Source organism: Amblyomma americanum, chromosome 7 (assembly GCF_052857255.1).
Source record: "Amblyomma americanum isolate KBUSLIRL-KWMA chromosome 7, ASM5285725v1, whole genome shotgun sequence".
Taxonomy (NCBI): Eukaryota; Metazoa; Arthropoda; class Arachnida; order Ixodida; family Ixodidae; genus Amblyomma; species Amblyomma americanum.
In genome coordinates this window covers 42,632,449-42,653,789 of record NC_135503.1, presented here as the reverse complement: position 1 = coordinate 42,653,789, position 21,341 = coordinate 42,632,449, and the positions used below count along the sequence as shown (strand labels likewise).

The 21,341-nt window shown below is 46.8% G+C and overlaps 1 protein-coding gene across 1 annotated transcript; it reads left to right on the top strand.

Moving 5' to 3' along the window:
* Nucleotides 1–6,949: 6,949 nt before the first annotated feature.
* Nucleotides 6,950–14,062, top strand: LOC144097067 (lysozyme-like). Its single transcript, XM_077629854.1, has 4 exons — nt 6,950–7,167; nt 10,837–10,925; nt 13,395–13,455; nt 13,952–14,062. Exons 1-4 carry the CDS (start codon nt 7,041–7,043, stop codon nt 14,029–14,031), a joined length of 357 nt encoding a protein of 118 aa, XP_077485980.1. The 5' UTR covers nt 6,950–7,040; the 3' UTR covers nt 14,032–14,062.
* The last annotated feature ends 7,279 nt before the right edge of the window (nt 14,063–21,341 follow it).

Below are 21,341 nucleotides of genomic sequence, written 5' to 3'. Positions count from 1 at the left end.
TCTGCGAGGGCGATACGTCTATAGTTTTTAATTTGTTTATTTGCCTATAGTGTGCGCAAGTATGACCTTTCTCTTAAAGTCGAAGCAGATATGTCACATAGTGTGTGTTAACAGCCATGGAAACACGGTGGATGCGTTCAAAGAGGAGCACATTTCCTATTTCCGTCACGCCGTCATGCTAATTAACGGTAGTAGATATGCTTAATACGCATAAATGGATGAATGAATGAACTTTATTTCCGTCATCATGGGGCCTCACGGTCGGGGCGCAGCAATTAGGAGGGGGTGCCTCCCAGCCGGCTGTCAGCACCGGAGACCGCGGAGAGAGTCTTGCAGCAAGCTGTCTCCGCCTGACGGATGATGAGTCTTTGCTGGGATGCTTTCTGATTTAGCTCCAGGAGAATCCTGACACTCCCAAATTAAGTGACTTTGCGAAATCATTCTGTGGCAGCTACTGCAGAGCTCAGGCTCCCCAGTGTCTTAATCGTGTAGTACATAGTACGGAAAGAATCTGTTGACCTGAAGCCTCCTCCAGGCTCTGCACTCCTTTGGAGTGAGTGACCTATCCGGAAGTGGGAGTGTTCCCTTATCCAGTCTAGGTCTTTCGGTTATTTCTTTATACGTTATGAGAGGGTCTTTATTCCCACTCAGGGGCACTTCCAGAGCAGCTCGGATGTATAATTGTCGAGCAAAGCAGTGAGCAGCCTCATTCCCCGGAATGCCCTCATGAGCAGGAACCCATATGAGGGAGACTTCTCTGCTTGAGGGGTATCTTCTTATGTGCGTAGATCACCAGGGCAGTAAGAAAAGTGCTCAACCTGTAACTGGCCGTAGGATATACTATTCCCACGAATCAGCGTACAGCGATGAAGCGCGGCTGAACCTATCATACCTGCCACAGGCGTGCACAGGCCTCCTTATAAATGGGGAGGGGGCAGTGTTCATGCTAACGTCCATCCACGCTTTCTGGATAGCACAGAACAATGGAGGACAAATTTTGCACCCCCTCCCCCATACCTATAGGGCGGTCATTTCTCCCTTGCTCCCCCCCCCCCCCCCCCCTTGCGCGTGCCCATGATATCTGCTCTTTATAACTCAACTTAGAAAAGGGCCACATATATCCCCATTGGACCACAGATTTTTGACGGACGTCCGGCGAAGATCCGAATGCGTACATCCCAAACGGGACACCAATGGTGTCATCATCGGAAGTATTTTTCTGGCGTCAGGTTTGTTTGCTCCAGCAAAAGTCCTGCGGATGTTCATTAATGAACTGGTGCAGTGTTCTGAGCCTGATATCCTACAGATATCCGGCGTAGGGAATGATCAGCATGAATTTATGTACGCAAGAACTAGAGTTCATTTTGCCAACAATTGCAATGAATACTTTACATTTGGCTGCGGGCAATCACCCATCACCTGCTCAGCCTGTCGGGCTCATGTAAATGCTAAGTGGTTTATATGCACTGGTGTCAAGGCAAAGGTAGTTTGGTTGATACCAGTCCATATAAATGAAAATTAGAACTACACGTACAGGTCATTCATAACTGTAATCGAGTTGAACTGGTGTACAGCAAGCTGTTAATATTCACTCACAAATAGATCTCCACGGCTAGTGATTTCTATGGTTGCATGCCCACAGCCCGAAGCAACGATAAACGTGCTTAGTCCGAACTGGGACAAAGCATGTGCATCCCCTGGATGCCCTATATCTAAACAGGCTATCCAGTGGACATCTGATGGGTGTCAGCACTTGGTTTGTTCCGATTTTGAACGTGCCTCAGATGTCAGAATATCCTGTTTAGACTCGCGCGCGCCGATGGTGGCAACTGCGTGCATTGCAATATAATCACACAAGACCCTCGGCCAGCTGCGTAATGTCATTCTTTTAACTGCAACGTGCAATGCCCATCAGCGGTTTTCAACGTCATCGTCTCAGAGCTAGCCCTCGCGCCGTTGCTAGTGCTGCTATATATAGTGTTGGTTCAACGAGGCCAGCGTACCCCTTGTTGAAACTTCGTCTTACGGTAGACGCAGTTGCAGTGGATATTGTGCTTTTACGAGTCGATATTAACAAGAAGAAAGAAGACATATATAATTCAAAATTATTACAAGCAAGGAAGCAGTTTTTTTTCTTCATATTTTCTACGTGCGATATTGAATTGAATTTTCATTTTTCTGCATGACCATGAGAGGAAATCCAGAAAAAAAAAGTTGTGTAAACATCTTGAGAGATCCTGAATTCCTCTTTATTCAACAGCATTAGCGGTAGCGTGGATCCTTCCTTTCTGCATGAAGAGCGCGCTTGATTAGAGAAAGAGCCTACAACACTAAGTGGATTCGATACGCTGGTCAAGCTGTGTTTGCAGCTGTGAAAATCGCATGTTTAGTTTCTTACGATTGGGTTGCTCCTAAAGCTGGACAAATGGCTTTGTCGCGGCGCAAGCTGTTGCAGCTTGCCACAGCGACAATAAAATCAGACGGCCTGGAGCGTTCTCAGCACACTGCCGTACGTACTTTCTAACTTGGAAATGCATTATTCTTTCACAATACGATCGATACATTATCCACTTTTTGAACAAACTTTAGTCACCGCGGATATCGATTGCATACATATTGAGAAAAATAAAATATTCACACCTCAGTTCTTATACATCGTGTGTTCTTATACATCGCAAATACGCCTTAACGCGCATAACATGCGGGCGCGATCGCACGACGCTAGCGCGTGGGACCTTGCAAAAGCTCTACGGCCGAAAAAGTTTTCTAGCCCTTCTAAAAGTAACTAAACACAGAAAAACTCAACTGATCACGTAAGAAACTAAGCAGTAAGCGGCGTATATGGCTTTTGGAGTGCACTTAGTTGGCCATGGCACGAGCGATCAAGGTTTGTAGAAGGAGCGCACTGAGTGCCCATGGCCACGATTTGTTGGCAAATTAATGAGCACGCTTCTTCTCGACTGGACTACATGCTTGAGCAACACAGGCCTAGGCGGGCCGGAAAAATTTGTCTCCTGTATTACGTTGTTCTAGTACGCGTCGACATGTTCACGTCAGACGTATTATGCACTATCGGATCGAGAGTTGATAAATGCACGAAATCGGCTTCTAATTTTGATCAGAAAGAATAAGGACTCCGATCCGTATCTTAATTTAAACGCAAATCACCTATACAACTGTGAAGAATCAGCGCAGAAAGCGAAAGCTGCGCACTGTTCGGCGTGCTGACACATATACATCGCGTGGCGTTTGGTGTTACTAAAACGTTGGCACAGAGTAAAAATAAATAAATAAATAAAACAGCGAGAAGCTGAAACGTAACTGGCTCCCGCACGCATAGTAGTGTCCTCGCAGAGTACATAACGTAGCGCAATAGCGCATCGTTATTGAACATTTCAAACTAAGCGCAGCCGTTTTAACCCGATGCTGGACATCGGTTTCGGTTTTTCCACCGAACCAACATATGGCGGGATTAGTTCTTGGAGCGCTACGTGTTGGCGCTGCACATTTCGCATATCGTCTATTGAGTCTACTGCACGCATGGAGGAAGGAAAGAAAAGAGGAGAGGTGGTTATGTCACATTTTTTGAAGCCGGCTCTCCCCCCTAATTGACCGCCATCTCTGCGCGCTCGAGCATGCGCAGCAGACAGTGCAGCAGACGACGCCACTGCACCCAGCGTTACTACTGGCTGCGCCGTCGGCCAAATACTCCCAGTAGCCCTTGCGAAGACACATGTCTTCCGGCACACTTTTTGACGTGCAGATCGGATAGCGAGGCCCACTCCAGAGCTTTCCTTCCTCCATGACTGCATGTCAAAAAGTGTGCCGGAAGTCACGCGCTTTCGCAAGGACTACTAAGCGACTTTGGTCGACGGCGCAGCGGCACCGTCTGCTGCATTGTCTGCTGAGCACGCTCAAGCGCGCTTAGACGGCGGCCAAGAAGGGGGGGGGGGGGGCAGCAGGTGGGAGCTTTCACGTCCGGCTTGAAAAAAATTGTCTGTGGTTTAGCTCTGGTTAAACCTGGAGTGACGCGAGAGCTACATCTGCCTGGCTACGCTTAGGTTCGGCTTGAAAGTGAAGACACAATGGTTTTGCACACATAGCAGTCACGTAACGGCTTGAATTTCCGTTTCGCTTTTTGTGACCAACCACGTGGCTGATCACGTGACCAACCACGTGGCCAGCCACGGTGCCGCCACGGAGCTCAAGGGGTGCCACCCTGAAGGCTCGAAGAGCTGGCGTAGTGTAGCTCTCGCTACAAAAATGTGACGTAACCGCCTCTCCCGAGTTCTTTCCTTCCTCCATGTTCACAGCTATGCGCTTTGCGTGCCCACGTGGTTTCGTTTTTGACGCGCGTCGATTTACAAGCGCAGAGCAGAAGAAGACGTCGAAGTACCCCTCTAAGTGTGAGGTCAACAACAACAACAACAACAACAACAACAACAACAACAACAACAACAACAACAACAACAACAACAACAACAACAACAACAAGTGCTCCTTGGACGAAGTTCATGCAAAGGTACGCATCTGCGACAAGGAATAACATCGGTGTATAGCTAATGTTGCACACGCCTACACGTTAGCAAACGCGCTGCTCGGCGTGTTCGCTTCGTCAACGAACCGAGACGCTGGTCTGCATAACCAGCGCTACGAGGACTATTATTACAGAATTTAAATATGTCCGTACGAACCAGCCTCTACTCATCAGTCGTCACGGTGGCTCGGCGGTGACAGGGACAGCGTCGGCAGCTGCGCCAAGCGCAAGTCGGCCAAGCAAGTTGCTGACTCCCCGCCTCAGTCTTCAAAAGCATCGCACGCTATGTGGGGCTGAGGTGGCTGAAGTGTATGCCGCTGTTCTTTGCCAGAACTTCGTTGTCGCAATCGGGAATGAGATTCATCGTAACGCATGTGCAAACGTAAACTAAGCGACTACGGATGATAGAGGTCTTCAACGTCCGGCCGGCGGTAGATTTCGTTTAGACTGTTGCTAGGCTGCACCGCTCGCCGCCAGCAATCACGGAGTTTCCGTTCCCGCCTATTTTACGTCACTTTTGACTATTTCATCAGAGAGTCCCGAAGTTTGAATCGGAGGCGTGAAAAAGTTTTCCAACTTCGAACCCAAATCTCTTAGCAATAAGTGCACTTTTCGATGCCGGACAAGCGGCAAGAAAGCCACGAAATGCTGAACTGTCGGATTTCGCTAGGAGATAATAAATAAATTGATAGCGTCGTCCTCAGTGTCCCTTTAAGAGAGAGGAAAAGAGGCAACAAATCTATATTGTAGCTGAAATAAAGAGCAGGAAATGGACCCGAACGAAACATGTAATGCGGAGAAAAGATAACTGATGGTCCCTTAGGGTGACGACGTGGATTACAAAAGAGGATTAGCGTAGCAGTAGCTGACAGGAATTAGGTGGACAGATTTAACAGTTTTTGGTATGAGTAGGTCAAATGAGTAAATAACATTCCAGGATATTGCTCGTCACGGTAATTTTATCCTGTGCTAGAAATACTGAACTGAAATTAATCGAATAACATTTATTGTATAGATTGAGTCTGTCTAAATATATTAAAGGATAAATTCAATTAGCCCTATGAGATTGGCATCCGACACCATACTTGCTCGCACGTGTAGTGTCAAAAGTCCCCACGTCCCATGGTTTGCAGGTGAAACATCTGTAGTGGGCCACTTGGGGCACCCCTGAAGCTACAAATTGTCGGAGGGCAAAAAAAACTGTACCCCCCCCCCCCCCCCCCCCCCCATCCGCATCTTTGTAGCTTCAGAAACCTGTAGGAGCTTTATATAAGCCTCAATATATAAACCTCAACGTCACAGCCGCTTGGCTGCTATATATTGAGGGGTATTGTATATACAAGAGCGTCTGAAATAAGAAGCCATGCCTAGGCTTTTCAACTCTCCTCAGGCCGGACCGGGCTTCGTGTTACTCTAGCTGCACCTGTTCTGTACATGAACGTATTAATTCGAACACGCGCAGATGCAGAGGGGAAAGAGTCGGCGAAAGAAATGGTGAGAGACCTTGAGGCCGCTAGCGACGTGGAAAAAAAAAACCATTAAAATTGATGGCTCATGAACTGACGTATGAATACCTGCATACGTACCCTATAAAGCCAGAGCCGCAGTAACAGATGCCCTACTGTTTCAAACTGGTGTGCTATTGCCTCGTGTATTTTAGCACTCGCGTTAAGCGGCCATTGTTTAAGTGGAAGGCGGGCAATGCCGCTCGGTATAATAATAATAATAATTGGTTTTGGAGGGAAAGGAAATGGCGCAGTATCTGTCTCATATTTCGTTGGACACCTGAACCGCGCCGTAAGGGAAAGGTAAAGGAGGAAGTGAAAGAAGAAAGGAAGAAGGAGGTGCCGTAGTGGAGGGCTCCGGAATAATTTCGACCACCTGGGGATCTTTAACGTGCACTGACATCGCACAGCACACGGGCGCCTTAGCGTTTTTCCTCCATAAAAACGCAGCCGCCGCGGTCGGGTTCGAACCCGGGAGCTCCGGATCAGTAGTCGAGCGCGCTAACCACTGAGCCACCGCGGTGGGGCACTGTGGTGCGTATTTCAGACAAGTATAAAAAACGCGGACCACATGTCTTTATTGTACTCATATATATATATAGCAGACACCGGACGCGATATTCGGAGGTCGTGGGTTCGGATCCCACCGGCGGCATGGTTGTTTTTTCTGCTGCTTTGAATTAATTTTCTTTAAGCGACAGATTAATCTAAATATTATTCTCCCACTGATTGGCACTACAAATTAAAAAAAAAATTGAAACACTCCCCTGTGCACCTTGGTTTCGGTGACTGTTGGCTTGCTTCATATATATATCCACTTACACAGGTGCAGAACCGAGGCTGAGTCCCCATTGTTCTTACCCGCGCGCAGTCTCGTGACTGCAACAGAAGTATAAAAGAATGGGTCTTGCGAGAAGGTGCTTCGTCTTGAAGCTGCCCCGGTTAGGTATAAGTAAGCCGCGGCAGTGGCAGCAGTGATTGTGGAATAGACCACAGCCATGAACCTGCTAAAGGTAGCCATTTTGCTGGCGCTTGTTGCAGGGGCCCTAGGCAGGAGGTTCACCTTCTGCTCCTTGGCGAAGGCACTCCGAAAACACGGCATACCAAGGAGGCAGATTGCCAACTGTAAGTTCGCAAAACAGCATGGAAATCGGCAGGTGACTTGTCCAAGTCTGGTCGTTGTTGCAGCTGTTAAAAAGCTTAGAACTGCTGCGTTGGAATTCAGTTAGCGATGAAGCTTAAAGACTTGAAGCGTAGCTAAAATTATGTTGAAAAAAAAAAAAACGTTATCGTCATTGCGCGAGTTTGGGCGGTAAGGGAAGGGCCTCTTTCGATGTTTTCCTCTTAACCTTTCTCACACGAGCTGCGCTCAGTTTTCCTAATTTCATCACTCCTTGCTCCGTATACCGTTCCGTTTACCTTGCGTTTTTATCTGCGGTGCTACTCTATGGTAGGTCACGAGCTACCTCTGCATGATTTGTGCTGCTCTCTTTCTATGCCTTAAAGGTGCACTAAAGAGGATTCTGAGCTCGTCTTTTTACCGCTGGAAGTCGATCTACACGCTCCGAGCATTCATAGAAACTTCGAATTATTGTCCTGTGCGGCCGATGCCCCTAATGAATCGGATTAAACGTCCCGGCTCCCGCCTTTGAACTCACCTCCGAGTGTTCTTGAGTATTTTCGCGAGGTCATGAGTGCGTGCTGTGTATAGGCGCACAATATGCTACAGACTTGCTACTTACACGTGGAAGAACTTCGTTATAAAATGTGTAGAAGAGGATAACTACAACATGCGGAAGTTTGCGCGAGGTAGGTAAACGAGAGAATAGCTGTGTATCTGCGACCACGTTTTGCATGGTTGGTCGTTACAGCATGTACGGTTTTGTCCTCTTGGGTTGCAGCACGATGCTCATGCTGCATAGTAACCCCCTTCCTCTCCCTCTCCCCTTCCCCTCGGCCTTCAAGACCGCAACGCAGCTGTCCAGACGCCCGTTGAAACGCTAACACAAAGCCCAAGTACGGGCGTGTGAACGGAAAGGGCTTGAGGCACAGCCGGCCCCGCTACTCGAGTTGCGAAATGCGTCCACCGAAGACAAAAAGGTTTAGAAAAGAAGAGCAGCTTTTTTTTTTTTTAATGTATATTCGAGAAGTGCGGCACAAGGCATAGTCCTATAGAAATGGGGGTGGGGATGCAGAGGAAAGTTAGGAGGAATGTCGAGAAGTTTTGCTAAGGAAGTTTAGTGGTTCGGGGTCCGCTGTCACGTTAGGTTACGTGCGACGGTCGCTTTGGCGATGTTTGGTCAGAGTCCTTCTGTACTTTTCTTGAAGCATTCTTATTGAGGAAATCGCGCTAAGTGGTACAGGGCGACGTGAACACAAACAGACGAAGCACGTACTTTGAACTGATTTATTTCAAATGGCGTGGCGCTTTTATACAGAACAAGACGACATGAAAGAGTGAAGAAGGAAATGAATAAATTGCAGCCGAAAAAACTTCCTTCTACTTCCTATCTATAATCTGGCCTGTGACCTCAACCATTCTATCTAGCTATCTTAATTCGAGGGGATCTTTAACGTGCACTGACATCGCACAGCACACGGGCGCCTTAGCGTTTTTCCTCCATAAAAACGCAGCCGCCGCGGTCGGGTTCGAACGATGCAGTTTTCTGTTCCAATAGTCCTGATCTATAAGGCTTCGATAATTTCTCTTTCCGTTTTTGTTTTCGCGTGACCTAATACGGTGGTGTTATCCAGGTGAGGCTTGCATCTTTCGTCGGACTTTGTTTTGGCTTGACCTTGGGTGGCCGAGTCGTTATGATGAGGATTCCATTTGCAATGATGACAGTGTGGGAAACCAGATTACCAGGACGCGTTATCTGGCCACACGAGTTGGCGTGTTCCCTCAGTCTAGTGTTAATGCATCTTTCGGTTTGTCCTACGTATACCTCTTGCCGCACTTGAGCGGCACGTCATAGATTCGTTTCTTGTCGCACTCTACGAATCTTGTTTCGTGGGCGATTTCGCATGGCGGTTCGCGTTCTTCGGTGTTGTTGATTTTTCCGCACATGCCGATAAGTTTTGTTTATGGTTTATGCGGGTTTAACGTCCCAAAGCTACTCACGCTGTGAGGGACGCCGTTGTGAAGGGCTCCAGAAATTTCGACCACCTGCGGTTCTTTTGCGTGCACTGACATCGCACAGCACACGGGCCCCTAGAACTTCGCCTCCATCGAAATTAAACAGCCGCGGCCGGGATCGAACCCGCATCTTTCGGGCCAGCAGCCGAGAGCCATAACCACTCAGCCACCGCGGCGGCTGCCGATAAGTTTTCTCCAAGAAGAAAGGAGTACCGGGACATTGTGCTTGCCTGCTATCTTCTTAAGGCCGTGTGAGACCTTGTGAATGTAGGGTATAGCGATCGGCCGCACCTGTTCCTTGGAAGGTTCTTCCTTTTTCGAGCTATTTTTGGTTGATGTTTGTAGTAGCTTTTCTGCGACTGAATCAGTAAGGCGTGCGGATAGCCGCTTTTCTTCAGCCTGATAACTTGAGCGTCAAGACTTTTTTGCATCATGTGTGCGCAGGACTTTTTTGTGGCCTGTACAATGCAGGAGAATGCGATCAATCTCTTGATGAGCTTCGAATGGCCAGAGTCGTATCGTAAGATGGCTTTCTGTCCTTTGGTTCTGTATTGCCAGCAGGTGTGCAGGCTGCTTTCATTGATCTCGATATCCAGGAATCTAATTCTTGATGCGTCGGGCAGATAATAGGTGAATTCCAATCCGACAAAGGCGCGCTGGAAGGCCTGTATGATTGATTCTGTGCCCAGCTTCCCCGCTTTTTCCACGGGGAAGCATAACAGAAAATCATCTACGTATCTGAAGCAAGCGATCATTCCTATGTCTTCTAAGACAGGTTTTAGGCTCCTATTGCCTTTTGCCATGTACAGGTAGGACAGTACGGGAGCCAGACACGGACCTATGGAAAACCCTGCTCGCTGCAGTTAGCATTTATCATTCCAGTGAACGTACAGGAAATCCAGGTGGGTCGATATAAGTTCCAGGAAGTTTTCGACACTTGCCCCGCACATGTTTTGGAATCTCCTGTGAGCGAAGCTCTCGATTGCTTCTTCTGCGGCTGCCGTGTTCACGTCGTCCTGTACCACTTAGCGCGATTTCCTCAGTATGAAACATCAACTATCCCCCGCTCTTGCCTCGTTGAAGCACTCTGCTTTGGTTAAAGGGGCCCGCCAAGAATCCGCCTTTCTTCACAAGATGTGGCGCCCTCTGGGGAGTGGCGATATTTCGTCTGCTACTGGTTGAAAACAAACGTTGGTGGGAAACAGACGCAAGCGCGATCTGGGTCCACGAGGAGCCAGCTGCGCCTGCGAAATGGCAAGTGTATAGATGACAGCTGCCGCCATCTGTCGCATGCGCCTGTCACTAACAAGAACTTCGCATGTGCAGTAGGAGCTAGCGGCTTCTTTTCAACCAGTGCCGCTGGAGTAGAAGAGGCTCGCATGCGCAGAGCGGCCTTGAGAAAAAGGCTAATTGGCCACTTTGCATGCACGTTTCGGCGCTCATTTTGACTCAGCCCCGTGCAGAGATGGCTTATCTTCAGTATAACAAAAAAAGATCGGTTTGATTTTGTGTTGCGGTCAGCAGGACGCTGACCTCTTTCCAACACATCTAAGAAATGCTGCTCAGAAGAGCACACACACCCAAATAAGAACTCGTTCTTTTATACACTGTGCAGAAGGCCTGTATTAATTTCGGCCCGCTGCTTCTCTCTTTGCAGGGGTTTTGTCTGGTAAATTCCGAGAGCGGCATGAACACAAAGGCAACGAACCGCAACAGAAATGGCAGTACAGACTACGGCCTTTTCCAGGTAAGCTTTTCGTTTCGGTTGGGCCAGTTGGTCCATTGTTGCGTATAATTGAGCTGTAAATATAGAGACAAGCGAGGGTTTACTAAAGACATAATGTGGGAGCATTTCCCCAATATTGCGAATATGAAGCTGAAGCTAAATCAACGTGAAGTGACGGTGTGCTTGCATAAAGGGACGACCTAAAAAAAAAAAAACTGAAGACGAAGTGAGCACTTGCGCCGCGTTCCCTTTGCCATACAGTTGCCTTTGAGCATACACTTTTCACTTTCTGTTTATTATAGGCCGTTACAAGAACTTTTTGTTGCTGTTCTGGTCTTTGGTATAATGCTATCGAGGATTTTTTATGAATTAGAAGCCTAATCAGAAAAAAAAAATGTGATGCCAGTCATAAAATTTGCCAGTTGCATGGAGTGCAGTGATGTCACCAAAACGAAAGTGGTAACTATACGTTTCGATGCATATTCATTGCATCCGTGTCGCCACCTCTGGACACTTTCAGACACACTGAGCACCTTTGGGCAGAATTGGCCCATTTATTGTTCAAAAAATGTCTGCGTGGCTCCTCTCAGTTCATGATATACTTAAGCTCTTCTGTATGATTATTGTTATATTAAAGCTCATTTAGGCTCTCCTTCATCGATCGCAGCTCCTAATGAAAAGGCATTTGTTCACTTTAAATAAATAGTAAATAATTATGAAAGTTTCGTAACTGTCACGACAATAGCTTCGTGAGCTATTCCACATTCCGTAATACATTAAGGATATCCCGAGTACTTGTAACTTAAGTATATTCAAAATTTAAACCAGGAAACACTTTCATGTACATGCAGTTAACACTGTTCAAAATAAACAGCGAACATTAGGCGATCCCAGCCGAAGAGAATGCGCTCGCAAGCAACAACGCCCTCTGTCGCGCTCGTGTCGCCCTCTCTTGTTAGCTACGTTAACCAGGGAGAGTCACGTGGTGCACCCAAATCAAAGCGATGCTGTGAGACGGTGCACCGCGGGAAAGCTAACCACAAGGGGAAACTGTGGGGAAGGCCCCCACAAATTAACTTCAATGAACGACATATCATCCTAAGAAAGTCGAAAAATCTCACTCGATCTAAAATAATCGAAAGCCCTCCTCTACTGCATACTTGACTTCTGCATAGTTGTTGGACACGTAAATATCGATTAACGACAAGCTTTATTTTCTTTTTTCTGAAAAGAAGATTAGGGTCACAGTACTTTATAACTAAAACACGAAGCTGCTAGCGTGGGTGAACGAGCCAGAAACGTTGAAAAAGAGAAAATAGCATCGTATTATGGGAAAAAAAGAGAAAATCCAGCAACGCTCACGGCAAAAAAGAAGACTTACAAAGAAGACTTACAAAATGCATTGGAAAATTCACGTCCTTAAAATTTCGAAAGGTACGCACATACGTATGCAGGGCAATTCTTTACGTTCACAGATTTTACTTTAAAAACTCTAAGAGGTTGGTGTGGTCGTTGCAGGTGGTTTGCACAGTAAGGCGGACATTATATACTTGACATGAGTATATAATTTGATGATCGATTAACTAAAATAAGCAATTAACCTTTTTATTTTTTATTTTAGGGGGATATAGGGTGCTGCAAAATTGAAGGCCGTCGTCAAGAATACGCCTTTGAAAGCTCGTTGATTACACTACCCTCAATGCATATTTATAAAATGGCATCGCTTGAATTTGTTATGCTTCAAACGCAGACGCCGTTTGTGTATTTTATGATGTAAAAGAAGTTAACATGATTTCGGCGATGGCACTAAGCGTAGCAACACGATGTTAAGCAATGCGGGAAAGCTCTAAAATGCGTATTTTTGATTGTCGTTATTTAGAATCACATTGCCGATTAAGAGTTTAAAAACCGGGCTCAACTCCGGTGTTGAACGCCTACATTTTCGCAATAAAATATTGCCCTCTTCTCTCGACAATACAAAAAAATTATTAGTTAATTTTATTTAATTAATCGTCTAATTATTAAGCTATATAACGTACATATTATCCGCCTTGCTCTATACAGTCCACCTGCACAGACCGTATCTACGCATCTCCAACATATATGAAATAATAGTCTGCAAGCATTAAAAAAAAAGAAACACCCGGTAGTACAGCTATTATACCCACCGAGACACGCGTCAAGAAATTGTGACTTGAGGTAACATGGTGGATTGGGCTATAGTTGGTTGCTGTTCATAATGGACACAAGTTTCGCAGCATGAATAAAACGCACACAGAAGACAAGGAACAAACAAGACAGGACTGTGCTGCAGGACTGTGCTGCAGGACTTGAGAGCGCGATGTTATTTGAATTTCTTTAGCATTAGTCAAACAGTTTTTCTTCTCGTTTCGCGCTACTTCGTGGAAGAATCTGGCGCAATGGTATGAAAGTTTGCTTCCTTTGAGAGGCCTACTTTTGTTTTCTTTTCTATTATGTGACCGTTGGCAGATCAACAACGGCTACTGGTGCAGCCCTGGTCGTCATAACATATGCCGAGTCAAGTGCAGAGGTAAGTTCAGCTTCGACATACAGACAGCTGCTTGGGCATCGACCAGACTTGACGTCGGGCGAAGGAGTGATTGGAACTTCTAGAGTACTTCTTTATATTTAAAGTGCCTCTTGCACGCTAAAAAATTCACGTGTTACTGCGCGTCAATAACTAGCTGCACTATATTAAGGACTCCCAGATATATGTCTTAAACAGCTGGCTTTCTTTCAAAGGTAAAACAGCGCTATTGAAGTGTAATCAGCACTGTCGATTTTAACGGCAGTTTTACGTTATCGTCACAACAGCATGTTTTTGCTGCAAAGCTCCGTAAAAAGTGTACAGCAGGCAAATAGCAGGTAAATAAGATTAGAGAAACATATGCTATTAAATATGCATATGCTCAAGGCTACAAACTCTGCAAGTTATTTTGCTGTCTGCACTGGCAATGATAAAGGATAACGGCGTCTGTATTGGCTGAGCACAAGCCCAGGAGTCATGTACTTAACTTTACCTACAGCTCTCCTCTCCGACAATATCTCAGCGGCAGTGAAGTGCGCCAGGAAGATTTACAAGAGTTCCGGATTCAATGCTTGGTGAGTATAAACTTTTAGATCAAGGTCACTGAGTCGTATCTGCGGCCATCCTTCAGCGATACGAAGTTATGAGGTCCTTCGTTTAGTCATTTCTTTTTCGTTTGCAGCAGGTAAGCTGCAACAAGTGCAAGAAAGAAGCACTGTCCGTGCTCACAGTTCAATAGCAAATTTTACGAGAAAAAGAAATGACTTGTACGAAAAAAAAGAAGCTGCCACGGCGATTTTGATTTCAGCCTGATGTCTTGCTTCGACTCAGAGGCAACCATAACCCTCTATTTTGCAGAAAGATTAACTATAAATATTGTGATGGTGGGGGCATTAGAAAGATTTAGCCTAGCGTAGGCGTATACCGGGTTACTGCGAGTGCGAGTGCGCAGCCGGCATCCGTATAGTACAATATACCTCTACGCTAGTAAGTCTTGGCTATGCCAAAATCTCTCAACTTAAATCAGCATAAGAAGTGTCAGGTGAGAGTCACGAAGAAAGATGGACCCGTCAAAGAACCACATGACAGAATATTCGGACTTTATCTGCATTGTGACAACTCCCCTCCTTCCTTGACGCTGTCATGGCGGCCCAGCGCATAGCAGTGTGCTCTTATTTCCGTGGGACTGCGCAAAGTCTTTAAGCTCCTTTCTTCGCCAGACCCCTTTCGTTTCTAGCGCACCAAGACCCGTGACTCGATTGCTTAACGCTCTCATTTTCAGGTTCAAAAAAAAAAAACAGTTCAGCCATCTGGATATTGTGCTAATGAAGTGAGAAAAAATTAGGGGGCCACTTAAGCTCCACCTTTCAGGTTATGACGTGATAGCGTTAATGGCTCCATTCAGCGGTTTGTCTTCACACACTGTCCCTGTTCTTTCTCACGTTCACACATCACAAGTATCGCACCAATGTTTTCACATTCTTATCTTTGAACCTTTCACATTGCAGTTTACGCACGTAATGTTACTCTAATTAATACCTCACTAGTTAGCACGTCTCTAGTTCACCCCACTCGTTATCATACTAGTTCTAAGCTTCAAACCACACACCATCAACCCTCTTGTACCATAGCCAAATCAAAGCGCCCACCTGGCCTAGTCGGTCGAGTGCCTGGCTGGCGACCCAAAGGTCGTGCGTTCAAATACCGGCAAAAATGCCTCGAAGTTGTTTGTGTAAAATCAATTACTTTATGAAGTTAAGTATTTGGAGACATATGCGCCGAGCTTTCGTTTGCAAGTCCTCTTTCAAATATTTTCGCTCCAGATATCCACGCGTGACGTCACGTGTGACGTTGGTTTCTGGACACAACAACGCCGCCGCGATGACGCCGGCTTTTCCGCTGAATGGGAGCCTTAACGCTGTCGCGTTGGAAGCGAACAGTCTGTAAGAATGAGTTCTGACGTTTGCACTCGACGGCGGTGCTCCGTTAGTCGGCGTTGGCGTCGATCAGCCAAGCCGTGAATCCTGATGCTATAAAGACGAGAAAGGTTGTAAGAGATGGACTGTGCGAAGAGCAAAGTTTATCTGCTGATTCCCCTTGCTCGATTAGGGGAATCCCCTTGCTCTTTCTATTCCGGTTCTTCTCTCCTTTGGGGAAAGCGCCAGGGGATATGTCCTGAAAGCAGTGTACGATTATCTGAATTATTCCATCACCGCGTCTGGGAGACTCCATTGTTAACTATAATTCACTGTTTTTTCAACCACAAAATTCAACCTCGACTACTTTAAATGAGCAATTGTTTCACAATTGTTTGACTGTACAAGGCACCCTGGTCCATCCCCCCCTGCGGGTATGTGCCACTCCAACAGGTGACAACAACAACAACAAGTAGACTTGCTGATCACACCATAACTGTCAAAAGCAAGCCAAGATGTTTTCCTGGAGTGCAGAAAAATTGTTTCAGGAAATCAGCATTCTTTGAGGTAGATAGTTTTTATGGGCGCGTTCATTCCGCAAACATATTTTATATGTACGTAGCTGATGGTGAGAGGTTTTTCAAGCTGCTAACAGTAGTTCTTGCTCTCACCCCTTATGTCCTCCTCGGTACGTAACATAAACCATTTTTTATTTTTTCTCGTAACGTAGCCAGCGCAGAAATTCAGTTCGCATTCGACTTGGCTTTGTGTAAGGGAATATCCAACCCCTTATTCATTTTGTGCTGTCAAGAATCCTATATTTCATGCTCTGTCTCTCCAGCGAATGTACTGCACTCTATTCTTTCCAGGTACGGATGGAAGGCGAAGTGCCGGGGAAGAAATCTCAGCCGGTACGTCAAGGGCTGCAGGTATTAATAAATAAACAGTACCACCTCCATTCCACGGGTGTCCACGTAATTCAACCGTTCGCTCAACTTGTCGTGAAAGGCACCAGCCACGCATGTAAGCGGCAAAAGTATAATCAGAAACAGCGGAAGCTACCACAACGGACGACCCAGTATCACCAGTAACAATTGCGATTATTACTACCACAATATGACATTTTGTGTTATCAAGGCTACAACTAATTAATAAAATTGCCAGGGTTTTAACTTGGTCAAAGCGATTATAGTGCGAAAGCATTCCCCAATCGCTAAGGTCACATTTCGGCCATGGGCTGGGCCAAATTTAGAGGTCGTCATCTTGTCGGGGACGTTCACTGTTTGGACATCGATTTTGGTCCAGATCAGCCAAGGTCAAATTTTGGGGTGGGCCAAATTTGGAGGCCACCATGTTTTGGGCTAGGTCCAATTTCGGGGACGGCTGGGCCAAATTTGGAGGTAACTGTGTGCTATGCTCTTTTTTTAACCTTTAACTAAACATGGCGTTGATCTTGCTAGGCAACGGCGCAAGAACGGTCCCAGTGACAAGATTATTGGTGTCGGTGAGCGTAGGATGCTTTCCCACTAACAGCTACCAGTATACAGTAGCCCTATTGCAACAACAAAAGACTAGCTGAAATAACATTTCGAATCAGCGTATTGAGCGGCATCGACAGAAGGTTCACTTTCTTGCTACCTCACGGGATATCCTAAGAATTTATGTCTTCACAGTATCCAAGGTGGGTGTCAATATCGAAAATGGAAAATAGGATTCGTGGCGCAAGGCGACCCATGGTGTAATAAGACGCCATATTAATACGATAGAGAGGTCACGTGCCCTTTTGACAGCGTCACAACTGCCCTGATGGGCCATCGATTGGTCGAGAGAGGTCAAGTGAATGTGACATCATCACATTTTGCCCACCGTGGCAGGTGGCAACCTGGCTACCGGAATGTGAGCTACCTGCTCCCAATGGCAAGTGGACCCCCCCCCCCCCCTCCCGCTCCCCCATATTGCAAAGGATCCCAGGAATTTTGGAAGTTGGCCCATCTCGGAAAATGAATTAAGGTGGTTTAGTGGGTGTATTAAGGTGGGTTAGTGGGTCAGGCTAGTATAATCCCATATGATACTCCAATGGAAGGTGGTCAAATATTCTTGATTATTACTCATGCATACCATGTAATGGCAATGAAATTTGGCGGCTGTGTATACAAAGAAAATGGATGCTTAAAGTGCACGTTAAAGAGCCCCACGTGATCGAAAATTCAGGAGTCCTTCACAACGGCGTCCCTCATAGCCTGCGTCGCTTTGAGACGTTAAACACCAATAAACCATGAACCAATTTAGCTAATCTCCATCTGGAATGTGTGAGCGCGTACTCGCGATTCTTTTAATATGAAAGCATTACTTGTCCCATTACGAGAAAAGCTGGTGACGTGTGTGTACAGCCTTCCTAATTTTCAATAATATAGAGCGAGCGTCGACCAAACTGCTCGTCAGCGCCTTATAACGGCGATAAGAGTGCAACACGGCCAGAGTTCGGGCATGAAGAGAAAGAATCGTCTGCTACGCTGTTCCGATCCCGGGGACACACGCCCTGTCACAATATCTGCTCGCAAATAACAGGCGGGCAGTAGAGCACTTGTACATGACTCAGATGGGACACTGAGACGAGCTTTCCTTCTTTTGTTTTTCATATTACGGGAGGCCGCGTTGGCGAAGCACGGTTAAGATAAGAAAAAATCAAAGGAAATAAATTCAGCAGCATGTGGAAGCCATTGCCTGGAATGCGAACCTTCTGATTTGAGTAACCCTCTGCGATATGGGAACACAATAAAAGGGGCACCAACCAGCTCTTTAATCATTCTTTCAGTGTCTAGATTGTATAAAAAAAAGCATCGGCACTTTCAAACGTCTCAGTGTCACATCTTAGTCATGCATGTAAATGTGCTCTGTTGTCCGCCGGTTTTGTAGCGAGAGCTACACTGGGCCACAGTCGATCATTTCGCGGTGGCTGGGAGAGGAAAGTTGTGCGCATGCGCCGTTACTACGGCAACCGAAGAGGAGCGGCTGGTGCGGCGTGCGCTTCGTCGCCGCCTCGCCCCACGCCGCTCTATCACCCGAACCGCGCGTCGTCGCATGCGCAGCATTGGGAGATGCAATGGGCGGCTATATCACAACGTTCGACATGCATGCAGAGGAGAGTCCGGCCGCTGATAAACGGCAGCATAGACTAGAGAAGGTTAACTCTTCCGATCCTGAGGTTGTCGCCTGGCACTTGGCTACTCAACAAAGAGAGAATGAGCGTAAGAAGACGAAGAGAGCAGCGGAGACGCCCGAACAGAGAGAGGAACGCCTTGCCAGACGGAGATGCCAGGCTGTCGAGCGTAACAGACGGCGAATAGCCGCCGAGATGGAGCCCAATGTCTCTCATTGCTAAACATACAGTGACCACAACAAGCTCAGCCATGGAAAAGTACCTCTCGCTACGTATATCCTGGCATAGCCGAGCTAAGCCACTGCCAATTTTTTATATTTTTTTGCCAACAGATGTTGCTGCAGGGCGTGTCCTCGTGAACGGAACAGTGTAGCAGACGACGCTCTCCCTTCGTGCACGAACTCTCGCCGTGTTGCACGCTTATCGCCGTTATAGGGCGCTGACTAGCAGTTTCGTCGAAGCTCGCGCTATATTATTAAAAATCAGGAAGGTTGTACTTGCAGATGGTACAGAAAATCCCAGCGATGGCAAGAAAATTAGGAAGGCGTCACCAAGCTACCGTATGACAAAGCAAGCCGAGTACCGCCCCTTTAGACAATCCTATACACGTCGTTACATCAGGCTAACGAGCGCAGCTTAATCCAATTGCGCTATTCGGTCAAGCGGTGAGGTCATGCACTAGACCGCACCTGAGGCGAAGTTCTGCAGTGCCGTATTTGCAGTTACGCAATGGCATGCAATGACATTACTGGCGTGTCTGCAGTGTTGTACGGATATGTGAGAACACGCACAACGTGCAGCTCGTTGTCGGGCAGGTCCTTTGACACCGTCTGCGTCATATGCCTGCACGCCCATTGTTGCGTGGACGGCTGGCAAGCCCATATGACACAACCCAGTTTTAGATAAGGCGGAGAACTTCACCACTGATAAGTCAAAGTGGGTAGCCTGAGATAAGGAGGCTGCTGACATACAATGGACAAAAGGAATAAATGTGGCTTCAGCCATGCGGCGAAGTCCGGTTCGCGAACAGTTGGCAATCCTGCACGCCACTTGACTCGCCTTCACATGGCACGCGGCAATGTTTGTGCAAAAGCGAGCAGCTCCGGGCCTCTTTCCGGCTTCGCCTTGCGTTAGCAGCCTTGCATCAAGCTGTTTCCTGTGTGTCCTGAAATGAGTATCCGCAAAATTAATCACTAATTACTTACTAAAATTTGTAGGGCTCGAAGAGCAGGTACATAAACAGAATTTTGATAATAAGAGCTGTGTAGGGCGCATTGTGAGCGTTGAGTGCGTTCTACTACGACGACGGCTACGTATGGTTTGTGAGTGTTGACGGGCTCTGAAAAATTCCACGAAATGAAAAAGAATTTGGGGATGAAGATAGTTTTCCGTATGAATACGCACAGCTAAAGATGTACTAAAGGTGTAAAGATGTGCGCAGTCATGTGCACGCTCGCGACAACAGCAGGAGAGAGCTAACTTTAACGCGAACAAAATCAAAACAGAGTCCACATCTGGATGTTGGCGTAAGCTAGCCCGGGTTCGAACCGGACCGCGGCGGCAGCGTTTGGGCGGAGGCGAACCGCAAAGGCTCCCGTGTGCTGTGCAATTCTAGTGCATGTTAAAGATACCCACCAGGTGGTCGAAATTGTTCTGGAGCCCTCCACAACGGCACCTATCTCTTCCTATCTTCTTTCTGTCCCTCCTTTATCCGTTTCCCTTAGCGGCGCGGTTCCAGTGTCCGCCGAGATGTGCGACAGATACTGCGCCATTTCCTTTCCCACAAAACCAATTTTCATCAATAAATAGGACGGAGTAGGAGATCGATCCAGTTGGAGAATCGAACCAGGGGCCTCCGGAGTGCGAGACGAGCACGCTAACCACTCCGCCACGCCAGCTCGATGGATTCGAATGAACGAAGGCGCGTCTAGTGAATACGGTGTTGTTTTTTTTCCTTCCCTTACGGAGCGGTGCGGGTGTCCAGCGAGAAATGTGAGACAGGCGTCATTTCCTTTCCTTAAAACCAATTTTCATTTCATGTTTCATCCCTTACGGCCCGGTTTGGGTCATCGTTTATAAACGGTGGTTTGGGTGTCCACCGAGATGTGTGACAGACGTCATTTCCTTAAATTGTCCAACGGGCCACGCGTCGCGCCGAACGGGCGATGGCGTTCCGTGTACCTCTAGGCAAAACACGCTGTCGCGTCTCACTCTTGAAGACGAAGCTTAACCGTCCTCCAGTTTTTTGCTCTAGTTTACCTATTCTACCGTCGTTCATTTCAAGGAGTTTGCTTGACGTGTTTGGCTTACCATGTTTTTATAGGGAAGTTTCCTCTGCATAGGCGCATCGTTTGCTGACTGCAATACCCAAAGCACACTTTTGAGTCACGCAGACTGATACTACAGGATGTCTGATACTACTTAATATGAAAATGCTTTAAGCGCCGTTTAAATTCATGCCACTATGCACATTCTTAAGGGCAGTCATGTGCACTCTTGATTGTATATAGAATTCTTACCTTTCTTCGACAGCACTTTACATGTCTTGCGCAATGATTTTGTTGCATAAGGATCGCAAAAGGTTAACTTACATGCATTTTGTAATATTAAACGCGTGGTACGTTCATATAGCGACTTCCTTCAGCAGTAAGCAATGCAGTGAGCACGCAAAATGTCTCACGGGCTATGGATTTTATGTTGAATCAGACCAAATGACCATTGCACTTTTTCAGAAAAGGCTATGTACATATCCAAGAACTCTTTCAACTAGCTCTGTCAGTAAGCATCATACAACAGAAGAGAGAAGGCAGGAT